Source organism: Equus przewalskii, chromosome 4 (genome assembly GCF_037783145.1).
Source record: "Equus przewalskii isolate Varuska chromosome 4, EquPr2, whole genome shotgun sequence".
In the NCBI taxonomy this organism is placed as follows: Eukaryota; Metazoa; Chordata; class Mammalia; order Perissodactyla; family Equidae; genus Equus; species Equus przewalskii.
Window position 1 is genome coordinate 92,402,059 of NC_091834.1, and position 18,692 is coordinate 92,420,750.

Below are 18,692 nucleotides of genomic sequence, written 5' to 3' on the forward strand. Positions count from 1 at the left end.
ATCAGAAGGCAAACGTTAGTGGTTTGTACCATTTCTGGTGATGTTGCCTATTTTTCCACTGTGAAGTTACGATGTTTTCTTTTTAGTAATTAATAGGTATTTTGGTATGACACATTTGAAACTGTGAATGTTCTGTTTCCCATCACTTTTTGATCCACAGGTTGTAGAAGCCATTGGTGATTTTCGTCTGAATTTGTTGACTCCCTTTTAAAGAACTTTCCTATAGACTCTATCCAGCAATGTCTACTTATATCTGCTTAGCCAAAGCTACTTTAAAGCTTGGAAAGTTAATGTTTTTATTTGGGCAGGCTGCTGCCTCAACAAAAACCAGAATTTTCAGTAAGGGTAAAGGGTAGAGTGGATAGGCAAACCCACTAATCTATATTTCACTACTGAACTTAAAATAAATAAAATGGTTGAGTACAAGACATCTTAATCTCAGTAAGACACTTTTCATCTCTTGTCTTATAGAACTACTTTTAGTTTAGTGGGAAGTCTTATCATTAGTATGTCTTGTCCACATTTCCAGAGCAGGGGGAAATGATGTGTGGGGAAAAAGGAAGCTCTAACAATATGGAAGACAGACAGTCCTTCTCTGCAAGCGTGGGCAGCTTTTGCTTCCTTGACCCTTCACTGCTGTATAGTTCTGGGGTTGCTACATCTCATTTTTAAGAAAAATTATAGAAAACAGAATATTGTAAAACATTGAGAAAACCTTTTAATGTTGTGTTCTGAATCATAGTAGAATTGTTAATGGTAGTTCTTGGCAAAAGGTGTTTGAGGCTCTGATCTTTTGCCTCCAGTGGACAGGTCCTGAGAACAGAGGATGGGGGACATGGGGTACCTGTAATTTTTGTGACAAAATAGCCTTGATTTTGTGTAGTCATTTAAAAACATTTTTAGTATAAACAGTGTAATTTTGTTTAATTGTATGACTTTTAGTGAGGTTTATGATGAACATTGTTTTCCTTGCTTTTGTTTAGGAAGTTTATCGGAATTCTATGCCAGCTTCAAGTTTCCAACAGCAGAAACTTCGAGTCTGTGAAGTCTGCTCTGCCTATTTAGGTCTTCATGATAATGACAGAAGATTGGCCGATCATTTTGGGGGTAAATTGCACCTGGGATTTATTGAAATAAGAGAGAAGCTTGAAGAATTAAAGGTATATTGGTAAATTAATATCTGTCACTTTATCCTATTTAGCCACTCATTCTTTTGATCTGCATTAGTTGTGGTTAGTTGTCTTTTTGTATAATATTCTTGACTGCGATTCTGTTAACAATTCATATTGAATAGGGTAGGATTATAAATGGAGATACCAACTGGTTTAGTGAATGATGTCTGAGAAACAGACTTTGAAATGCAATCCCCTTATTTTGGGAGGTAATGTTTTGTGTTGGGTATCATGTTGAATTAGGAATCTTCCAAACTGGGTTCTAAACTAATCCTTTCATACAAAGTCCCCTAAAATTTCTATTGTTATTTTCTTTTATATAAAATTATTAATAATATTAATATAACAAATATTTAAAGGAAGATGGAGAAAATGAGTCATGTATTTATTTGAAATATTTTCCAGTTTTTCACCAAATAGCCAGGACCTTGTTTGTAGGACCTCTAGTTTTATTTTATGCTTCTGCCTCCATTTCAGAAGAGACTTAGAATGAAACCTGTTTTTAAAAAATAGACAGTCACTGTCACTTAAATATATAGGCTGTCGTGAGAAAGACAACACAGTTCTTACACATCTGCTGAGTTCTTTTGAGAAGTTAAAAAACAAAGTGAGGGTATCTGAAACGGTAAACATAAGTGGTCAATGGATATAATCAGTTTACTTTTCAACAGTCTTATGTGGTTAGTTTTTTAAAAATTGTGGCACTGTAGCATTTTGTCATGAATTCAGGACTGGCTCAAAGGTGGCAAACACTGGATAGTGACTTTATGCATTTATGACTGGAATTAACCCAAGATCCATAGTTTGACATTTAAAATAAGGTGGAATCAGAAACAGCTAGAGACATCTCCATATTTACAGTTAATACTGAGCTCTTCTCAGTATTCTGAGTAGTGAGGATGATCTTGGGTTAAATTTTTTAAAAATCACAAAATGAGTTTCACTACAGCAAATGGTGTGGGCCTCTAAGGTAAAACTCAAAGATTCTATTTACTTGGGTATCTTTGCAGATATAGACCGAGCAACAGAATTGTTTAGCATTTTATTGGTATTTTTAAAAGCAGCAACATCAAGATGGTAATTGGAAGTGACAGAAGACATTTCTATATTGCAAATCATAGAGCATGGAAATTTATGGTGATTTATAATGGTTGATGTTCGAAAAAACACAAAATAATGCTAGAAAACATTCAGAAGTGGACAATCTTAAGGGGTTTTGAAATATCATTAAGAAATGATGGAGAAACATGGAGTGTTACAAATGTTCCCCCAAGGAAAGATTTTAGAAACCAGACTTGTAAGCCTGATGGCCTGGCAAAACTTCAAATTGAATTGTTATTAAACAGATTTTGATATTACCTTGTACTATATTGGAAACCAGATATGTTAAAGTTTAAGATAATGCTCAGTAAGAATGGACTCAGTAAATAATGCTTTCTGTTTATTATTATTTGACCTATCATTGTTTTTTAAGAGAGTCGTCGCTGAGAAGCAGGAGAAAAGAAACCAGGAACGCCTAAAACGAAGAGAAGAAAGGGAGAGAGAAGAAAGAGAGAAGCTGAGGAGGTATGGAGTAATTAATTGACTAGTCCCAGTATCTGAAGCTGAATATCTCCAGTTCTCAAAAGAGATGTGATTGATGCAAGATTTTAGATGTTAATAAATCTGGACGTGGGAAATTTTGTTTACTCTTAAAAATATTACCATATGAAACAATATTTATATGAGCATGTTCACTTGTGGCCATTTAAGTCCAGGTGATTTCCTTTAAAATGTACAATGAAGTCAGTTTAAATGTCTTGAAATAGACTGAGTATAACATGCTCAAAGCTTGGAGGAAGGTGGCATGACCTAGTCACATATTATAAAGGAGTTTAATTAACTTAGGCACAATATCTACAGAAGAGAATTTATTTAAATTTTAGAGATGTGTAATACAATTAAAGGAACACTATAAATGAAAACTGCAGGTATCCTGTCCATCCTCAAGTTGTTACAGTAGTTATGAAGATGTGTTACAAAGAATGTTTCACCATGACGCGATGCATTTGTTGCCAGTGGATAAAAGTGACTCAGAACATTGACCTGCAGTTTTAATTTCAAGACATTTAAACTGACTTCGTTTGTTACATGGCTTGTAACAGGTAATCTTTTTACAGTGTCATGGCAAGATGAAACACAGCTATATATGGGTATCCTCCCTTTTTAGGGAAAGTGCTGTCATTCCTCTAATGATATGTATGTTCTTCATTTACCATAAATTTTAACTCAAGAGCTTTATGTCTGTGCTCTTTTGTGTACACTAAGTTTCCATGGGAATATTACCCAGTATGTAATATTTAAGACCATATAAATGGCATTAGAAATCTCAGTTTAAGTTAAAATTCAACTGAATTTAGTGCTAGTAATATAAATGATTCAACTGAGGTGACAGTCAAATGGGGGAAAAAGAATTCTTTGCCTGATTACGTTTTCACATTCACAGATGATAAGAAAGTACATCACATCTTTACTTGTTTGTTGCCAACTGGCAAACTTCTTTTAACACTGTTTATAAAATGTAACACTATTTCAGAAATGTTTTTGAAAATTTCTTTTTTAATCTACGAACTTGAGGAAATGCTGCAACTAAGTATGGAAGATAAGGAAATTACAAGCAAGTACAGAATTACATGAGATAGGATTCCAAGTATGGTAGTGAAAAGGGTAATAATAAAAATTACTATCACTTACTGGTTGCTTATCATGTGCCAGGCACTGTGCTAAGAATTTACTTATATTAGTTCATCTGATCCTTACAACCCCCTGTGAAATTTATATTACTATTCCTCCTTTGCAATTGACAAACTAAGCTGAGAGAGAATATATAGTCTGCCCAGGTCACACAGATGGTGATTGGTGAAACCAGAGTTACAACTTACGTCAGGCTGAATCCACAGCTGTGTATCAACCATGCTGTATATTCTCCACAAAAAACCTCTGTGCCTTCCTAGTAACCATGATATTAGCTTTTACTACTTATTGAGCATTAATTCTGTGCTGGGAAATGTGAAGAGTGCTTCCAGGTAAGAGTATTGTGTTTCATGTTAAGAAGCAGATGTAAGATTGAATCAGGCATTCTAGGGGTTATAGTAGGAGGTTGTAGTTCCAAAGTGTATGCATCTCATCATAGGAATTTTACTTTGTTTCCAGAGGGAAAGAAGAAATGACAGAGATATAAATGACAAATAATTTTTTCCAGGTTGGGAAGTGGTTTCTGGAGAATTAGTGAGTTGTGATGTACTGTTATAGTCTCCTAGGAGCATATTCTTTTTTAGCGCCAGATAACCTAGTTAAGGAGACTCATATGCCAAGGCGGGGATGTCTATAGAGTTTGTGGTGCATTTTGGAAAAATTTGTATGCATACAATACATGCCTTATATTTATAAAATTGGTATAAAAATTAAAAATCAGGAAGAATAATTTTAACCGCACATTTTTTCTCATTTATGGTTACTTTTCTAAAAATAGTTTTTTTTTTAGGTCTCGATCACATAGCAAGAATCCAAAAAGGTAGGTTATTGTATAAGAAAGGTATAAGTAGTGAAGCTGTGTTTTTCAAAGGTTATTTTTATAGATTAAATATCTTTTAAAAATGGATGAGAATTAATAGATTAATACTCTTAATTCTTTTGTAGTTTAAGTTTGAGCAATGTCATTTGAGAAGAAACTGGTCAGAAGATACTCATGGACTACAATTTAGTATTGTCAGAGTAATTATATACAGTGCCCTGGAGTTATAGCGAAAGCTTATATTTTAAAGAAATGTAAAGAAATTTTAAATAAAAATTTAAATCTTTAGAAGCTCAGAGTAAACATGTGACAGGATTTATTTTTTAAAAATCAATTTGAGTGGTGCATTTAAGAAACATTCGAAGAGGTTGTACCTGTGGAAAATATAAGTAGGTTAAATAGTTGGATATATTTTTGAATGAAAAAGATCCATGGTGGGTTATTAAGGGAAACTGAAATGTTTAGTTTATGCCTTGATCTTGACTTTCTATGAGTTTATCCCTTTGTTACAGTGATCACAAAAGGCTTTAAAGGGTGCTTACAGCCTTAAAGACGAAGAGGACAAGATAACACTTGACTTTGGCGTTGGGCATTAATATTTGGGGGCTTTTGAAGCCTTTCTCATAGTTTTTACTAAGTACTGGTAATTTTTTTCTCAGAATGGTGGGGAACATAATGTACTTCATCATTCTTAATTCTTCACTTACCATTCCCGTTCCGGAGTCTTTCTCATGGATCCGTTCCCATGTAGAATGCCCTTTCTCTCTTTTTCAAATCCTCCCATTCCTCTTGTTCACATCACATCTTTTTGAAACCTTCTGAGTACTCTTAACTCTGAAGAGTATTTCCCAAGAACTTTTCCCTATAAATTGGAGCATTTGTTGTTAATGAAAGAAAAACCTTATATTTCTGTTACATGCCCTTTAGTACTTTCAAGAAAATTTCAGTGGTATTTCTGCTTAAAACACCAAAAAACGAAGACTTAATAAACGAGACCAATTTATATTGTTGTGAGTTTCTCGAATCCAGGATAAGAAATAGAAGCATTAGATGATGACACTGTAGTTGTTTACCAGTTAACTAATACAGGCTAGTCCCTTTGTTGAAAAGATACTTGAAGGGTTTAGACATAAAACATCTTTAGATATTCAGGCCAGAAATTTAATTTCTACCACTCTAGTCCAAGCCACCTCTTACCTCTCTATTATAAAAGTCTCTTAACTACTATCTTAATTTCTATACTTGCCCACTCTTCTTTTCCACCTCAGTCTGTTTTTCACACATCAGCCAGAATGAGCCCTTTACAAAGTGAAAGAAATCACGTCAGGCCTCTGTTTGAACCCTCCGGAGGTGCTCCATCTCTCACAGAAGTTGAAATCCTCACCATAGCTTTTAAGTAGAGTGGTCAGTCTGCCCTGGGGTAGTTCCATTTTATGTCTTCTCTCAGCATAGTTATTAATCCCCACCCCCCGCCACATAATTTATCATTCAGAGCCTCCTGTTATGAATGGTAAAGAACTTGGTCATCCTGCCTGTAATACCCCTGATACTATTCCCCTTTGCTCACTTCATTCCAGCCAAGTGGGTCTCTTCTATTCCTTCAACATGCTGAACTTTCTCACCTTAGGGCCTTTGTGTTCCCTCTACCAGACACACTCTTTGAGATGGCTTATTAGCTGATTCCTTTACTTCATTTCATCTTTGCTTTAATGCTATCCTGTCAGAAAAGCCTTCCCTGCCTATTCTGTATAAAAAATTACTACCTCCTCTCTCTCCATCTTTACCCTTCTTAATATATCATTTCTTTACTACCTGACCTATCTTTATTTACTGCCTACATATCTATGTAAACCTCTTCCTGGAGTATAAGCTCCATGAGGTTAAGGAAGTCTTTTTTTTCCAAAGATGAATGAAGTGGGGCTGGCCTGGTGGTGCAGCAATTAAGTTCACACGTTCTGCTTCAGCAGCCCCGGGGTTTGCTGGTTCAGACCCCCAGATGCAGACCTAAGCACTACATGTCAGGCCATGCTGTGGCAGGCATCCCACATATAAAGTAGAGGAAGATGGGCATGGATGTTCACTCAGGGCCAATCTTCCTCAGCAAAAAGAGGAGGATTGGCAGCAGATGTTAGCTCAGGGCTAATCTTCCACAAAGAAGACAAAATTTTAAGATGAATAAAGTTATGCATTGGAAGGAATAGATTCATTATAATAGCTCAAAATGAGTGATTAAACAAAATATCATTTGATAAAACTTGTATCGAGTGAATGTTATGTTCTTTTCCCTGTGCTCCTTTTCGGAAATATTTTTTATTCAGTTGTGGAAGTAGTCTCTTCAGCTGTGGTTGATGCTAGGTCCACAATCTGTGACTTTCTTTGCCTATAATGTGGACATAAGCTGAATGCATTTAAACTTCATTTAACAAAATAATCATTTGGAAATAAACTCAGTTTATAAATTCTGTCAACTTAATGATATGCGTTTGAACTTTATCAAATTATAAGAAAACATCACATTCTTAAGGTGCTTAAAAAAATTTTTGTACCAGCTTTATTGAGGTATAATTTACATAGCATACCATAAGTTCACCCATTTTAAGTGTAAAGTAAATGATTTTTAGTAAATTTAAAGTTGTGCATCTATCACAATCCATTTTAGAACATTTTCATCACTTGTAAAGTGCCTTTTCTAACAAAGCTGCATGCCTTTCTTCCCCTTTGTTTTCTCTCAAATGTTTTATGTCCTTTGCATATGCCATCCCAACTCTCACCACACACATAATACCCAAGTTAGTTTTGCAACCAAGTGGAGCCTACAGGAGTGTTTTTCCTTCTAATTTCTTCTAAATGTTTTTCCTTCTCATATGTACTTGTAAATAGTGTTTTTTCCCCCAACTTAAAGTTCTCAAATGATTTATGCATGTGAGTTTTTCCTCACAAATCATGTACTACTTGAATAGAGAACTGTCTTACTGTGTTTTAATTACATTGTGACTGGGTATTGTGGGCATTCAAACTTACTTTGAAGTTCATATAACCTTTCTAATTCAGAGTTAGTAACTTATTCTAAACAATATTCTTTCTCATGCCTCTCCTCTCTTCTGTCCATGTCCATCAGGTACTTACTTTGTTTCTAAAGTATACTAAAAATCTTAGAAGTTTAAATGGAATTAAATCCATAAAGCCTCTAGATAATACAATTCGTGGTGTGTAGTAGTGGTAGAGGTTGTTTCCTTTCACTTTTTTGATATTCCTGATGTAAATTTATACAATACTGATTGACCTCTGAGAACCCATGTTTAATTTTTATTTTTGAATTCTAGCATGTAGTTATTTAATATGCCAGCAATTTATTTTAGTGTAGATTTAGCTGACTTGAAACAGAATTGGCATTAAATAAGGCTGCAGAGGGATATTTTCTCTTTAAAGAAAAAGCTTTAGAAAGCAAGAAGTGTGGTGCTGCCGAAGCTGAAAACTAAGTCAGATGTTTTCTGTAGATCCAGGTCCAGAGAGCATCGCAGACATCGGTCTCGCTCCATGTCACGGGAACGGAAGAGGAGAACTCGATCCAAATCCCGGGAGAAACGCCATCGCCACAGATCCCGTTCCAGCAGCCGCAGCCGCAGCCGCAGCCACCAGAGAAGCGGGCACAGTTCTAGAGACAGGAGCAGAGAGCGATCCAGGAGGAGGTACTGAGGCATCCGTAAGAGGAGTGGCGCTCCCTTTATGATTGAGAGTTGGATACTGTTGGTTTGCAACTTGCCTCTGGTGATATGTACACATTTGTGTGGGTGTATAACGTATTTTTCCCTGATTATATGGGTAATTCAATAAGAACATACGTATGAGCCAGAGTAAGAAATTGGAACCAATATGTGCAGAGGTTACTGCTTTTCTCTGCTTACAGTGTCTTGTAAAAAAAGTACTTTATGGGCAAATAATTTTAGGTACCAATACTCGGAGTTTTTTCAGTATGTATTGGCAAATTAGGGGCTCTGAGAAGTCCTTTCATTAAAAGTTTTTTAGCTTTGTTTGACTCATTGTTTTCCAGACTTCTTTGAACTTGTGCACTTTTTCAGAGCAGACACATTCTAGTATTCTTATTTAATCTGCACTTAGGTATATGCATTGTTATATACAGTTACTTGGCAGGGCAGATTCAGAATCTTAAGAAGTTACACTTCCTTGACATGAAAACTCAAAACGTGCAAGGAGGGTAGACTTAGAGTGAGGAATGTTTAAGGACCTGAGTATCTATTCAGGACAGACAAAGAATTCGAATGTGATGGAGCCTCAGCATTCGCAGTCTGTGTAGACCAAGCTCCCAGAGCTTCTCAGGTCATCTGATGGCCCTTAAGCCAGGTGATTTCTATGGAACATAAACCATGCTTAAAATAGCTTTTTTCTTGCCAACTCTTCTTAAGCGTATGTATGACAGACTTTTTGAGTGCCTGGTACCTACTAGTCTTAAATTTTCTATGGATTAGTCCACATAAAGCCCATGATAGAATCCACAGAAAGCTGTTGAAAATCTTTTTTCTTTTTGACCCTGAACCAGTCATTCCCTGAAACTACTTGCAAGCTCAGTTGGTTAATAGGCTCTCAATCAGTATTTTATTTATTATATTCTTGCCTTGTTCCAAGTAGGGTTTTTTTTTTCGAGATTCTTTTTTTCCCCCCACCTTTATTGAGCTATAATTGACAAATAAAATTGTAAGATATTTAAAGTGTACATCGTGATGATTTGATATATGTATACTTTGTGAAAGGATCCCACCATTAGTTAATTAACACCATCACTGCACATATTTTCTTTGGTGAGAACATTTAAGTTCTATTCTCTTAGCAGACCATGCAGTTCTTAAGGTGACTTCAGTCAGTAAGAATTGTATACTTTCTACTCTACTAGCCTAGTAAAAAAATAACAAAGAAATACAACATAGTTAAACAACTTTGAGTGAGTTAGAACACAGGACTAACATCTTTGACAATAATGACCCTGATATAAGACCTAATATATTATAACGTACTAAACTTTATATCATAGAGTAAATAATACAGGAATTTAGATGAGGGAGATTCCAGAGTGATAAAAAATGGCTTCAGGTAGTAGATAAAACTTGAATAAAGTAGGTATAATTTGAATAGGTAAAACCAGGTAGGAAAAAGGTATTCAAGATAGAGTGAATATCACAAGCAAATGCAGAAAACAAGCAAGGAATTTCTAAGGGACAGAGTTCCCCGTAGTGTCATTTGTAGACCACTTATCTCACACTCTTAAAACTGTGGGCACCAAGTGCATTGCCCAGAAAATTGCATTTAAAAAAATTCTCCGTGAGTCGTATCTGTGGTATAAATTTTGAGAATCATCCTTCTGGTTGATGGAAGATGTAGACCATTTCCCTTGTCAGCCTGCCCACCTATCATAGTTTCTGGTGTCTGAATGTTTAAAGGCCTTCATTGGTGGTGGGGATGGAAGGGATGGGCATGAAGTCTCCTCATCCGAGATTGGGTTTTCCTCGTCCCTAATGCTTCCTGCATTTATGAAGTTGTATAGGAAATTTTTCCACCATACTACATGACACCTCTAATCTAATATTTTCAGCATGTTCATAAAGAGGATTATTTATTATAAATTTTGCTTTCCTTAAGAGCACTTCTAATCCTTATATGCAAATTATTCTTTCAAAGTAACATTCTTTGTTTTTGCCAAAAATTAGCAATTGCTATTAAAACCTACGTTATGACATATAAGATAACATCAAGTTATTGCTATATATTTGGTTTTCAAGGTGAAAGTCCCAGTTAGAAGTTTTTTGTTTGCAGTTCTCCTGCTCCAACTGTGAAATACTGGTCTCTGACATAAGTAGATTCTGCTTGTAACCTTTCTCTGGCAATAGTTAGTTACCCTTGGTAAATGAGGACTATTTGCATTTTTCTGCTTCCTATTCTGTTTAGACACATGTAGTGCAGACTTCAGAGTAAGCCTACTTGAGTTCACTGGCCCCCTGGGCCCAGTAATCTAATTATCCTACCTGTCTTTCCCCATCTGCTAAGTAAAGATAGTCAGAGTACCTACCTTATTAGGCTTATTTGAGTGAAATAGTGAATAGAAACTGCTTATGTTTGGGACATTGTAATCTCTCACAAAACGTTAGTTGATGCTCATCTCATAGTTGTTTTTCAGTTATTACCACCAACCTCTGGGACTTACCAGCACCTGGTGTCCTTATTCTTAGGCATCGTCTCCATCATCTCTCTCCATGTTCTGTTCTTACAAAGGCTATAGGTAGGGCTAGTGTAACTAGGCATGCACTGTATGATTTTTTTTTTTTACACATCATTTTTTAATTAAGCTTATTAAAACCTTAATTAAATAGAATGCTCAAAGTTAACATTATTTAATCTTCCAGCTTTTTTGGTTTGACCCTCCTTAACTATATTTCTAAAACTGATTTCAGTGGTAGTTTTTTTCCTGCCTTAGAAGTTGAAAGTATTACTTATTCAGGTTTTTGGCAGTGCCTCAGATCCTAATTCTAAACATGGGTTGAGTGAGATAATTATGTAAAAGTACCATGTCACCTGTAAAGAATCAAATAAATGTAATATATGTTACTGAGTCATTCTAGATGTTGAAAGTATGGAAGATTCCGTATTAATTCTGATCCCACCGTCCTTTGGTTTTCCTTCTGATTGAATCTCTGATATGAGCTTGTTTTGTTATTATTTACCTTTCTTATTGAAGTTGGGTATGGGAATGGAGCAGATGGTATTAAGAAGCAGTTATGGTTAATCAAGATTTATTATGGTGTGATCATCTTTCTTTGTTTTCCATTCTGATTTTTTTTCTGTTGGTTGAATGAGCTAATTCAGGAGGAGTAAAGTAGATATTCAAAATAATAAATGGTTATTTAAAGCCATACCATTAATTGAGTAGTTCTCTTATATAAGTCAAGTGTTGGCAAAGTACTGCCTGCAGGCCAAATCTGGCCCTGTAGCCTGTTTTTGTATAGCCAGCGAGCTGTGGATGGTTTTTACTTTGATAACGAGGTGATAAAAAGAAAGGGAAGAAGAATGTACCATAGAGACTGTATGTGACCTACAAAACCTTAAAATGTTTACTGTCTCACTAGACAGCAAAGAAAAAAGGTTTGCTGACTCCTGTGTCCAGTCATTGATTTCCATTCAATTTGGAATCTAAATTCTATTATATATTTTTTAAAAATTTGACAACATTTTTCACTTTTTAAAGGTATTGTCTCTATATTATTTTTTATATTAAATACATTTGCTATCAATTTGCTATGATTGCCTCTGTGATAATGAGAATATCCTATAAATCATTCCCCTTTCTTTCTTGGATGTATTCTCTATATCTTCAGCTAGCAATACCTTAATATTTATCCAATTCTTTCATTTGGATTTTGGGTTTCCCAACACATTTTGCTCCTCAAATTAATATTTTTCAGATCCTCAAAAGAAAGATTCAGAGACCAAGACTTAGCATCACGTGACAGAGACAGGAGTTCAAGAGACAGATCACCTCGTGACAGAGATCGAAAAGATAAGAAGCGGTCCTATGAGAGCGCTAATGGCAGATCAGAAGACAGGAGGAGCTCTGAAGAGCGCGAAGCAGGGGAGATATAATTAGCTATGTACATGTCCTCAATCCTTAAGCTTCCTATGGAGTTACGTACTATTGTTTAGTTTACAGCTGTTCGGGGTGACACAGTGAGCAGTTCGAGACACCAGTCCAGCTAGGCTAGATGTACAGTATCTAACTTGATCTGAACTGAACTTGTTTTCCTTGTGAAGCCTATAACTACATCCCTAGTTTCTGGTGAAGCTGTAATACAATTCTGAAAGTACAGTTTTATATAAGATGCTGATGTCTTTATTCTTTCTAGTAGGAGTGATAGTGAACGAATTGTGTTACTTGCCTTGGGATTTTTTGAACATTTGTAAAATTCTGTCTTCCTTTCTAGTTCAAACAGCAGCAGCTTTGGGGAATTTTTTTTTTCTTTTATTCTTCCTGCCTTTTGTATCCCCTAATTGTAAGAGAAAGGGGGTCAGGGAAGCAATATAACTTCTCTTCTAAGATTCTATTCCCATTATTAATTACTAGCTGATTACAGTTCAGAGCATTATAATGGAATGTGTGCTGGAGAAATTTAAAATACTGGGAGGTTTTTTTGTTTGTTTAATGGTGCCTATTTAGAGTTGGAACTTGAACAGCTGTTGCATTACATAGTTTGCTTTTTTATTGAAATTTTGAAATCAAACATGTCTTGATTTTTCTGTTCTATTAAATTGCTACATTCAGGATGTTTTGAAGGGGGGTGGGGGCAGGGACTCTTTCATAAGCACTTCTTATTTTATTTTGTGTGTGTGGAGTATAAAGGCTACACTCTTATTGTGAAAAATAATAATAGTAATAAAATGAAAGAAACAATCACCACCACCATCATTAAACTGTAACTTGTCTAGTAAATTGTCACTAGAACTATTTGCTGTGGGCATTTCTTCTATTCTGTTGTATCATTAATAGTGCCTTACTGTGCAAGGCACCCAAGGAGATAAATATATACTTGCAGAGATCAGGATGAACTGTCGCCCCACCTGGGCCCCTTGCTGACTGCTCCAGCTACTTCAGGGCTGTCGGAACAACCGCTGTGGGGAAGGACCGGACTGGCAGAAGAAATTGGGTTTTTTGTTTGTTTTTGTTTTGTTTTGTTTTTCTTCTTCTCCGGCAAACTGAAATAAAAACACGGTATAACCAACATGATGAGACTAACGATTTCTACACTGAAGATTGATGGGCCCGCTGGTGATTAAACAGTAGGTGGCAGGTATCACCTGTGATTCTAGGAAATCTGAGGAACAAAAATACATTAAGTAATGAAATTAGTGTCTGTGAGCATAGTTAACTAAGATCACCTTTTCAGGGGGACTGGCCCCGTGGCCGAGAGGTTGAGTTCGCGCTCCACTTTAGCAGCCCAGGGTTTCACTGGTTTGGACCCTGGGCACGGACATGGCACCGCTCATTAGGCCACACCGAGGTGGCGTCCCACATAGCACAACCAGAAGGACCCACAACTAGAATATACAAGTGTGTACTGGGGGGGTTGGGGAGAAGAAGTAGGAACAACAAAAAGAAGACTGGCAACAGATGATAGCTCAGGTGCAAATCTTCCAAAAAAAAACACCTTTCAAGAACTATTTCTGTCTTTGGTCCCTTCAGTGTGACAAAGGTGATGTGACAGAGGAACGTGGGCCTGAGAGAGAGAGGGAAACTGATACCATCTAAGTGACATCAGATTTACGTCTAGAAGGGACACTCACTAAGTTCCCAGTTTACCAAGCTATGCCTCATTAGCTGAAGGATTTCTACCATATCTGCTTTCACAATTCAATTTATACAGAATTTAATCTGAGAGAGCTGCCTACACAGTGGTCCATTCCCTTGTTTTATTTTTGGTTGCTGGGAAATTGTTTTTATCTACTTTGTTCCTACTGGTCTGCACTGTTTTCTTAAATCCTTCTAAGTACTTTGGATTTAGTTCCTTGGGGTATGGAGTAAGATCAAAAAGGTTAAGCTGGTGGGTGTAAGGAAAACTGTCTGGGTCTTGTTAGAGTTAGTGATATATCTGAAGTTAGATACCAAACTCCAAAACATGATTGAAAAGTGTTTTAGAATTATGTTTGTATAAATTGAATTCAACACTTGTTCCCTGCCTAATCATCTAAATGACGGGGTGTCTTGTCTTGTTAGCTGCTACTGCAGTTGGTATTTGTAGGTGGTACAGGCTGCGCGACCACCAGCAATCAATCACAGCCAGGGAAGGACATCCTCATCCCGGGCTGGCACCATGGTAGATCACTTGAGCTGCAAGCTTCTTTAAATGAATGAACCCACTTTTAAAAAATCTTTTTATAAAAATTCTGTTGCTTAAATACTCCTAATATTTAGACTTTGGGGTAGACAGTCTGTTTTTAATATCCTTAAGCCAGGGCAGCCACTCTGAATTAGAATAACCATAGAATCTCAATATCTTTCTCTCATACACACACAATTTTTGATACTTCTGTTATCTGGTGAACACTAATAGAAAGTATAAGTTTAGTCACATACTTGCAAATGCATTTCATAACCTGGGGGTATCGTGCTAAGTGTTTCCTTCAGTAAGGCCTTTGTTTTGCTGTCATCAAGCATTCCCCCCAAAGCTGCTTTGCTGAGCTGCTAAAGCTAAAGAAAAAACCCTCCATTTCTAAGTAGGTTTTTCTTTTTCAAGGAAGACCACCTTACCTCTCTGATAATTAACCCTAAAACTAAGGTTTAACTTTTCTTTGTCTTTTCCAAGGTCCTGTTTTTTCCCTTCAGGTCCTCTTTTAAGAGTCTATTTTAATTATTTAATAATAGCTTCCAACATTAGCCCTTTGAACCAAAGCCAAGGGTGAGTTAAATTTAAACACTTTGGGCATTCATCGTGGTAATTTGTCATTCACTGTGGTACCTTTCAAAATGGTAGTTTTAGATAATGACCCATCTTCATAAGGTTTTTATAAATAAATGTCTAAGTTTTTCAACATTAAAAACCCAAGTAAATGTTATATAGTTTAAGATATATACATATCCAAGGTGGACATTCAGCTGGTTGTGACTGGTGTGGCTATACAAATTGTTAAAACATTGAAACATGCCCCTTCGGTCAGTAATTAGATGCTGCCCTGAGCTTCCTGAGGGCCTTCCCCCGACCCAAGAACATCCTCGCATTTCTCAAGGTTGGTGCCTGGCACAGCTGAGAACCTTCATAACCTTGGCCCACCACAGTGCTGTAGTGACTCAAATGTTTTGAAAACCATCCTCGTCTGTGTTTTTCCTATCTGAAAAAACAAAGCTGTTTACATCATGATCTTACTAAACCTTGACTACTGATGATTAGATTTTCCCACGATTTAAATATGGCAATACAAAGTTGCCCCTTTCTCTGTTTTTCTTTCCATTGCCTGTTCTAATTTGAAGAAATAATCCCAACTTCAGGGGAGTTAGGAAAGGGTGGAGAGGGCTGAGAACAGGGTTTTGATGGCAGAGGCCTGCCAGCAGAGTGGTGCTGGGGCTACAGTGAGCAGAGCATTGTGGGGCACTGGGGCCAGCAGATGTTTCTGAACTGTGAGATATGCCCACATGTTCAGCAGAGACCAGGATGTTGCAGGTTCTGGGTCTAAAAGCACATCTGGGGATCAGACCAAACTTAGCCTGCATAGTAGGGTTTAGGATGAAAGCAGGGCATTCAGACTCACAGAACTAGGCTCTCAGTCAAGGATCCAGCAAGGAAAGACGCCATACAGGAGACGCCAAAGACTGGTGCGCACACCAGAATCAACTGACACTGCTTTGGAAGAGTGACTCTAAAGGTCCCAAACATAGCACACTTGTATTTCTGGATACTATTGGCTGCCTGTAACAGAAGATCAACTCAAATGGGCATAAAAAGGAAGGGTCTGTATTGCCTCATGGGAGTGAGTTCCATGTGACAGCTCCATCCCTAGGTTAGCACCCAAGCCTGATATCCAGATGGAAAGAAACCATTCCACCTTGTGTATCTTAAGAGCAAGGCAATTTTTCCCAGAAGCCTCAGGCAACCTTGTACATCTCTGATCCAAACTGCGTTGTGTTCCCATTTGGGAACCAACTGAAGTGGGCAGGGTAATGACACCTCTGATTGGTTTAGGCCTGGGCTCCTGAACCAAACATTGGCCAGGGGTCGGGAGTGCAAGGTTGGCAGGATTGGCTTAGATGTGTCAGATGCCTCCTAGGCTATCCCTGCTCACCCCTACCCCGAACCTGGAGTCACTGCCAGACCACACAGCTGCTCCACGGTGCAGGCGGGAGGGTAGAGCAGGTGAGGGAGAGACAACCCCAGCGATTCCTTGGCCTGGACACACACCCTAGTGTTTACAGCCAGACCAAGTTCTGGGGCAGAGAATGGACCTTGTTTTCCACATCCTCCCATGAGCCTGGCACAGGGACACAGCTGATGCTCAGTAAATGTGGCATGAATGAAGTGCCTTAGCAGTTCAAGCACACGAATCCACATGGTTTCGTCTGACTTACACACCACCGTGGAGCTGCAGGAGCAGTTTCCCATCATCACACCCACGTACCGGGGAGGGAACGGTGGTGCCAAGTGACTAATCCAAGTCACGACACAGTCAGCTGATATCTGATTCTGAGCCTGAGGTGGCTCCTGGCATAGTATTGTGACAGGGATGTCCTGGGCTGGGAGGGGCAACTCAGGACCAACAGAAGTGTCCAAAGGGAACAAAAAATGCCAAAATGAACGCAGGCAGAATAACTGTATAGTACTGTACAATTTCTAAAACCTGTAGTCTCATTTTACTTTTATATTACCTCTAAAACTGAAAATAACAGATGAAAAGCCAATATTCAAACGAGAATATATGGAGTTACATGTTTTAGTTCCCTGAGAAAAATTTTTTTTAGAAAGTTTGGTACAAATTACTTGAAATCAGTGTTAAAATCTATCAGGTGATGAAATATGAAGTACCCAATATCACAAAGTATTTCTGTCAAAAGTGTCTATATTGAATTTAAGCCTAACTTCCAGTTTACAGGAAATGAGACAAATCCAGAATCTGTGTCACTCTACAAGACAGCTTACATGGTCTCTTCAAAAAGTCAGTGTTACAGAAAAAACTTTCTAGGTTAAAAGAGACTAAAGAGATAACCGATAATGCTTAAACCCTGATTGGGTCTTTGTTTAAAAGACATTAGTGAAACTGGAGAAATCGGAACATGGATTGAATATGAACTTAATGTTAATCTTAGTTAATTAACTGTAATGGAATTACAATTGTAGAAAAATATTCTTGTTTTTAGGAGATACTGAAGTATTTAGGGGTGACGTGTCGTCTTATTTTCAAATGGTTCAACAGTTTTATACATATACATAAATAAGAGTGAATGTGGTAAAACATTAACAGTTGTTAGATTTGGCTAGAGAGCATATGGGTATTCATCATGTCACTTTTTTCAACTCTATATTTTGAAAATTTTCACAAAGTTGAGGGATATCAGACTTTTCATTTAAATCATCACTTTAAAATTGCTCTGCCTTGGTAGGCGTATGTCTTTTAGGCAGGATTTCTCTAAATATGTTCTTTGGACCATCAGTATCAGAATCAAAAAAGAAAATATGCATGGGGCCAGCCTGTGGCTGAGTGGTTAAGTTCGTGTGCTCTGCTTCGGTGGCCCAGGATTTCCTGATTCAGATCCTGGGCGCAGACCTAGCATTGCTCATCAAGCCACACTGTGGCAACATCCCACAGAGAAGAGCTAGAATTCCTTACAACTAGGATATACAACTATGTACTGGGGCTTTGGGGAGGGGGAGAAAAAAAGAGGAAGATTGGCAACAGATGTTAGCTCAGGGCTAATCTTCCTTGACAAAAAAAAAAAAGGTACTCGAGATGGGTGCAATTTCTTTTGTGCAAATTATACCTCAAGGAGGTCGATTTAAAATATATATACTTTTTTTTTTCCTGGTGGCAATATGTACTCTTTCAGACAGGTTTCTCATAATCTGATTTCTGGACTGTCTGCATCAGAATCACCAGGAAAGCTGCTAAAAACTGGACTTGGGGGCCACTGTCCCACACCTGACCCACTGAATCAGGATCTCCTGACTTGGGGAGAATGAGTTGCATGTGCTTAACACAGGTTTGTTCCCCAAACCAGATGTCCAGAGCTGCTCCCCAGAGGCTGCTGCGAGCTGCTGGACCAGCCAGTATCGGAGGCTGGTCTCCAAAGCTCCAGGAAACAAGCCAGTGCTGGTGGCAACATTATTAGATGTGGGTTTCAAACAATAGCAGCTGGCAGTGCCTAGTGGGAAGAGAGACTAGGAAAATTACTCAGAGGAATTCCACGCAGACCAACCTGCTGTGTA

At 37.6% G+C, this 18,692-nt stretch overlaps 1 protein-coding gene across 50 annotated transcripts in view; it reads left to right on the forward strand.

Annotated features, from left to right (window-relative positions):
• The window catches only part of LUC7L2 (LUC7 like 2, pre-mRNA splicing factor), a 57,518-nt gene extending 44,013 nt beyond the window's left edge, over positions 1-13,505 (forward strand). For 42 of the 50 annotated variants that reach the window (XM_070617903.1, XM_070617945.1, XM_070617904.1 and 39 more), the window contains 5 exons: positions 984-1,160; positions 2,647-2,738; positions 4,696-4,725; positions 8,223-8,414; positions 12,195-13,505. In XM_070617903.1, the coding sequence (XP_070474004.1) occupies positions 984-1,160; positions 2,647-2,738; positions 4,696-4,725; positions 8,223-8,414; positions 12,195-12,372 (669 nt within the window). In that variant the 3' untranslated portion in view covers positions 12,373-13,505. Of the gene's footprint in view, positions 1-983; positions 1,161-2,646; positions 2,739-4,695; positions 4,726-8,222; positions 11,646-12,194 lie in introns of those variants that run through there. The other 8 variants (XM_070617940.1, XM_070617943.1, XM_070617951.1 and 5 more) reach the window with 3 other exon arrangements.
• Positions 13,506-18,692: the final 5,187 nt, after the last annotated feature.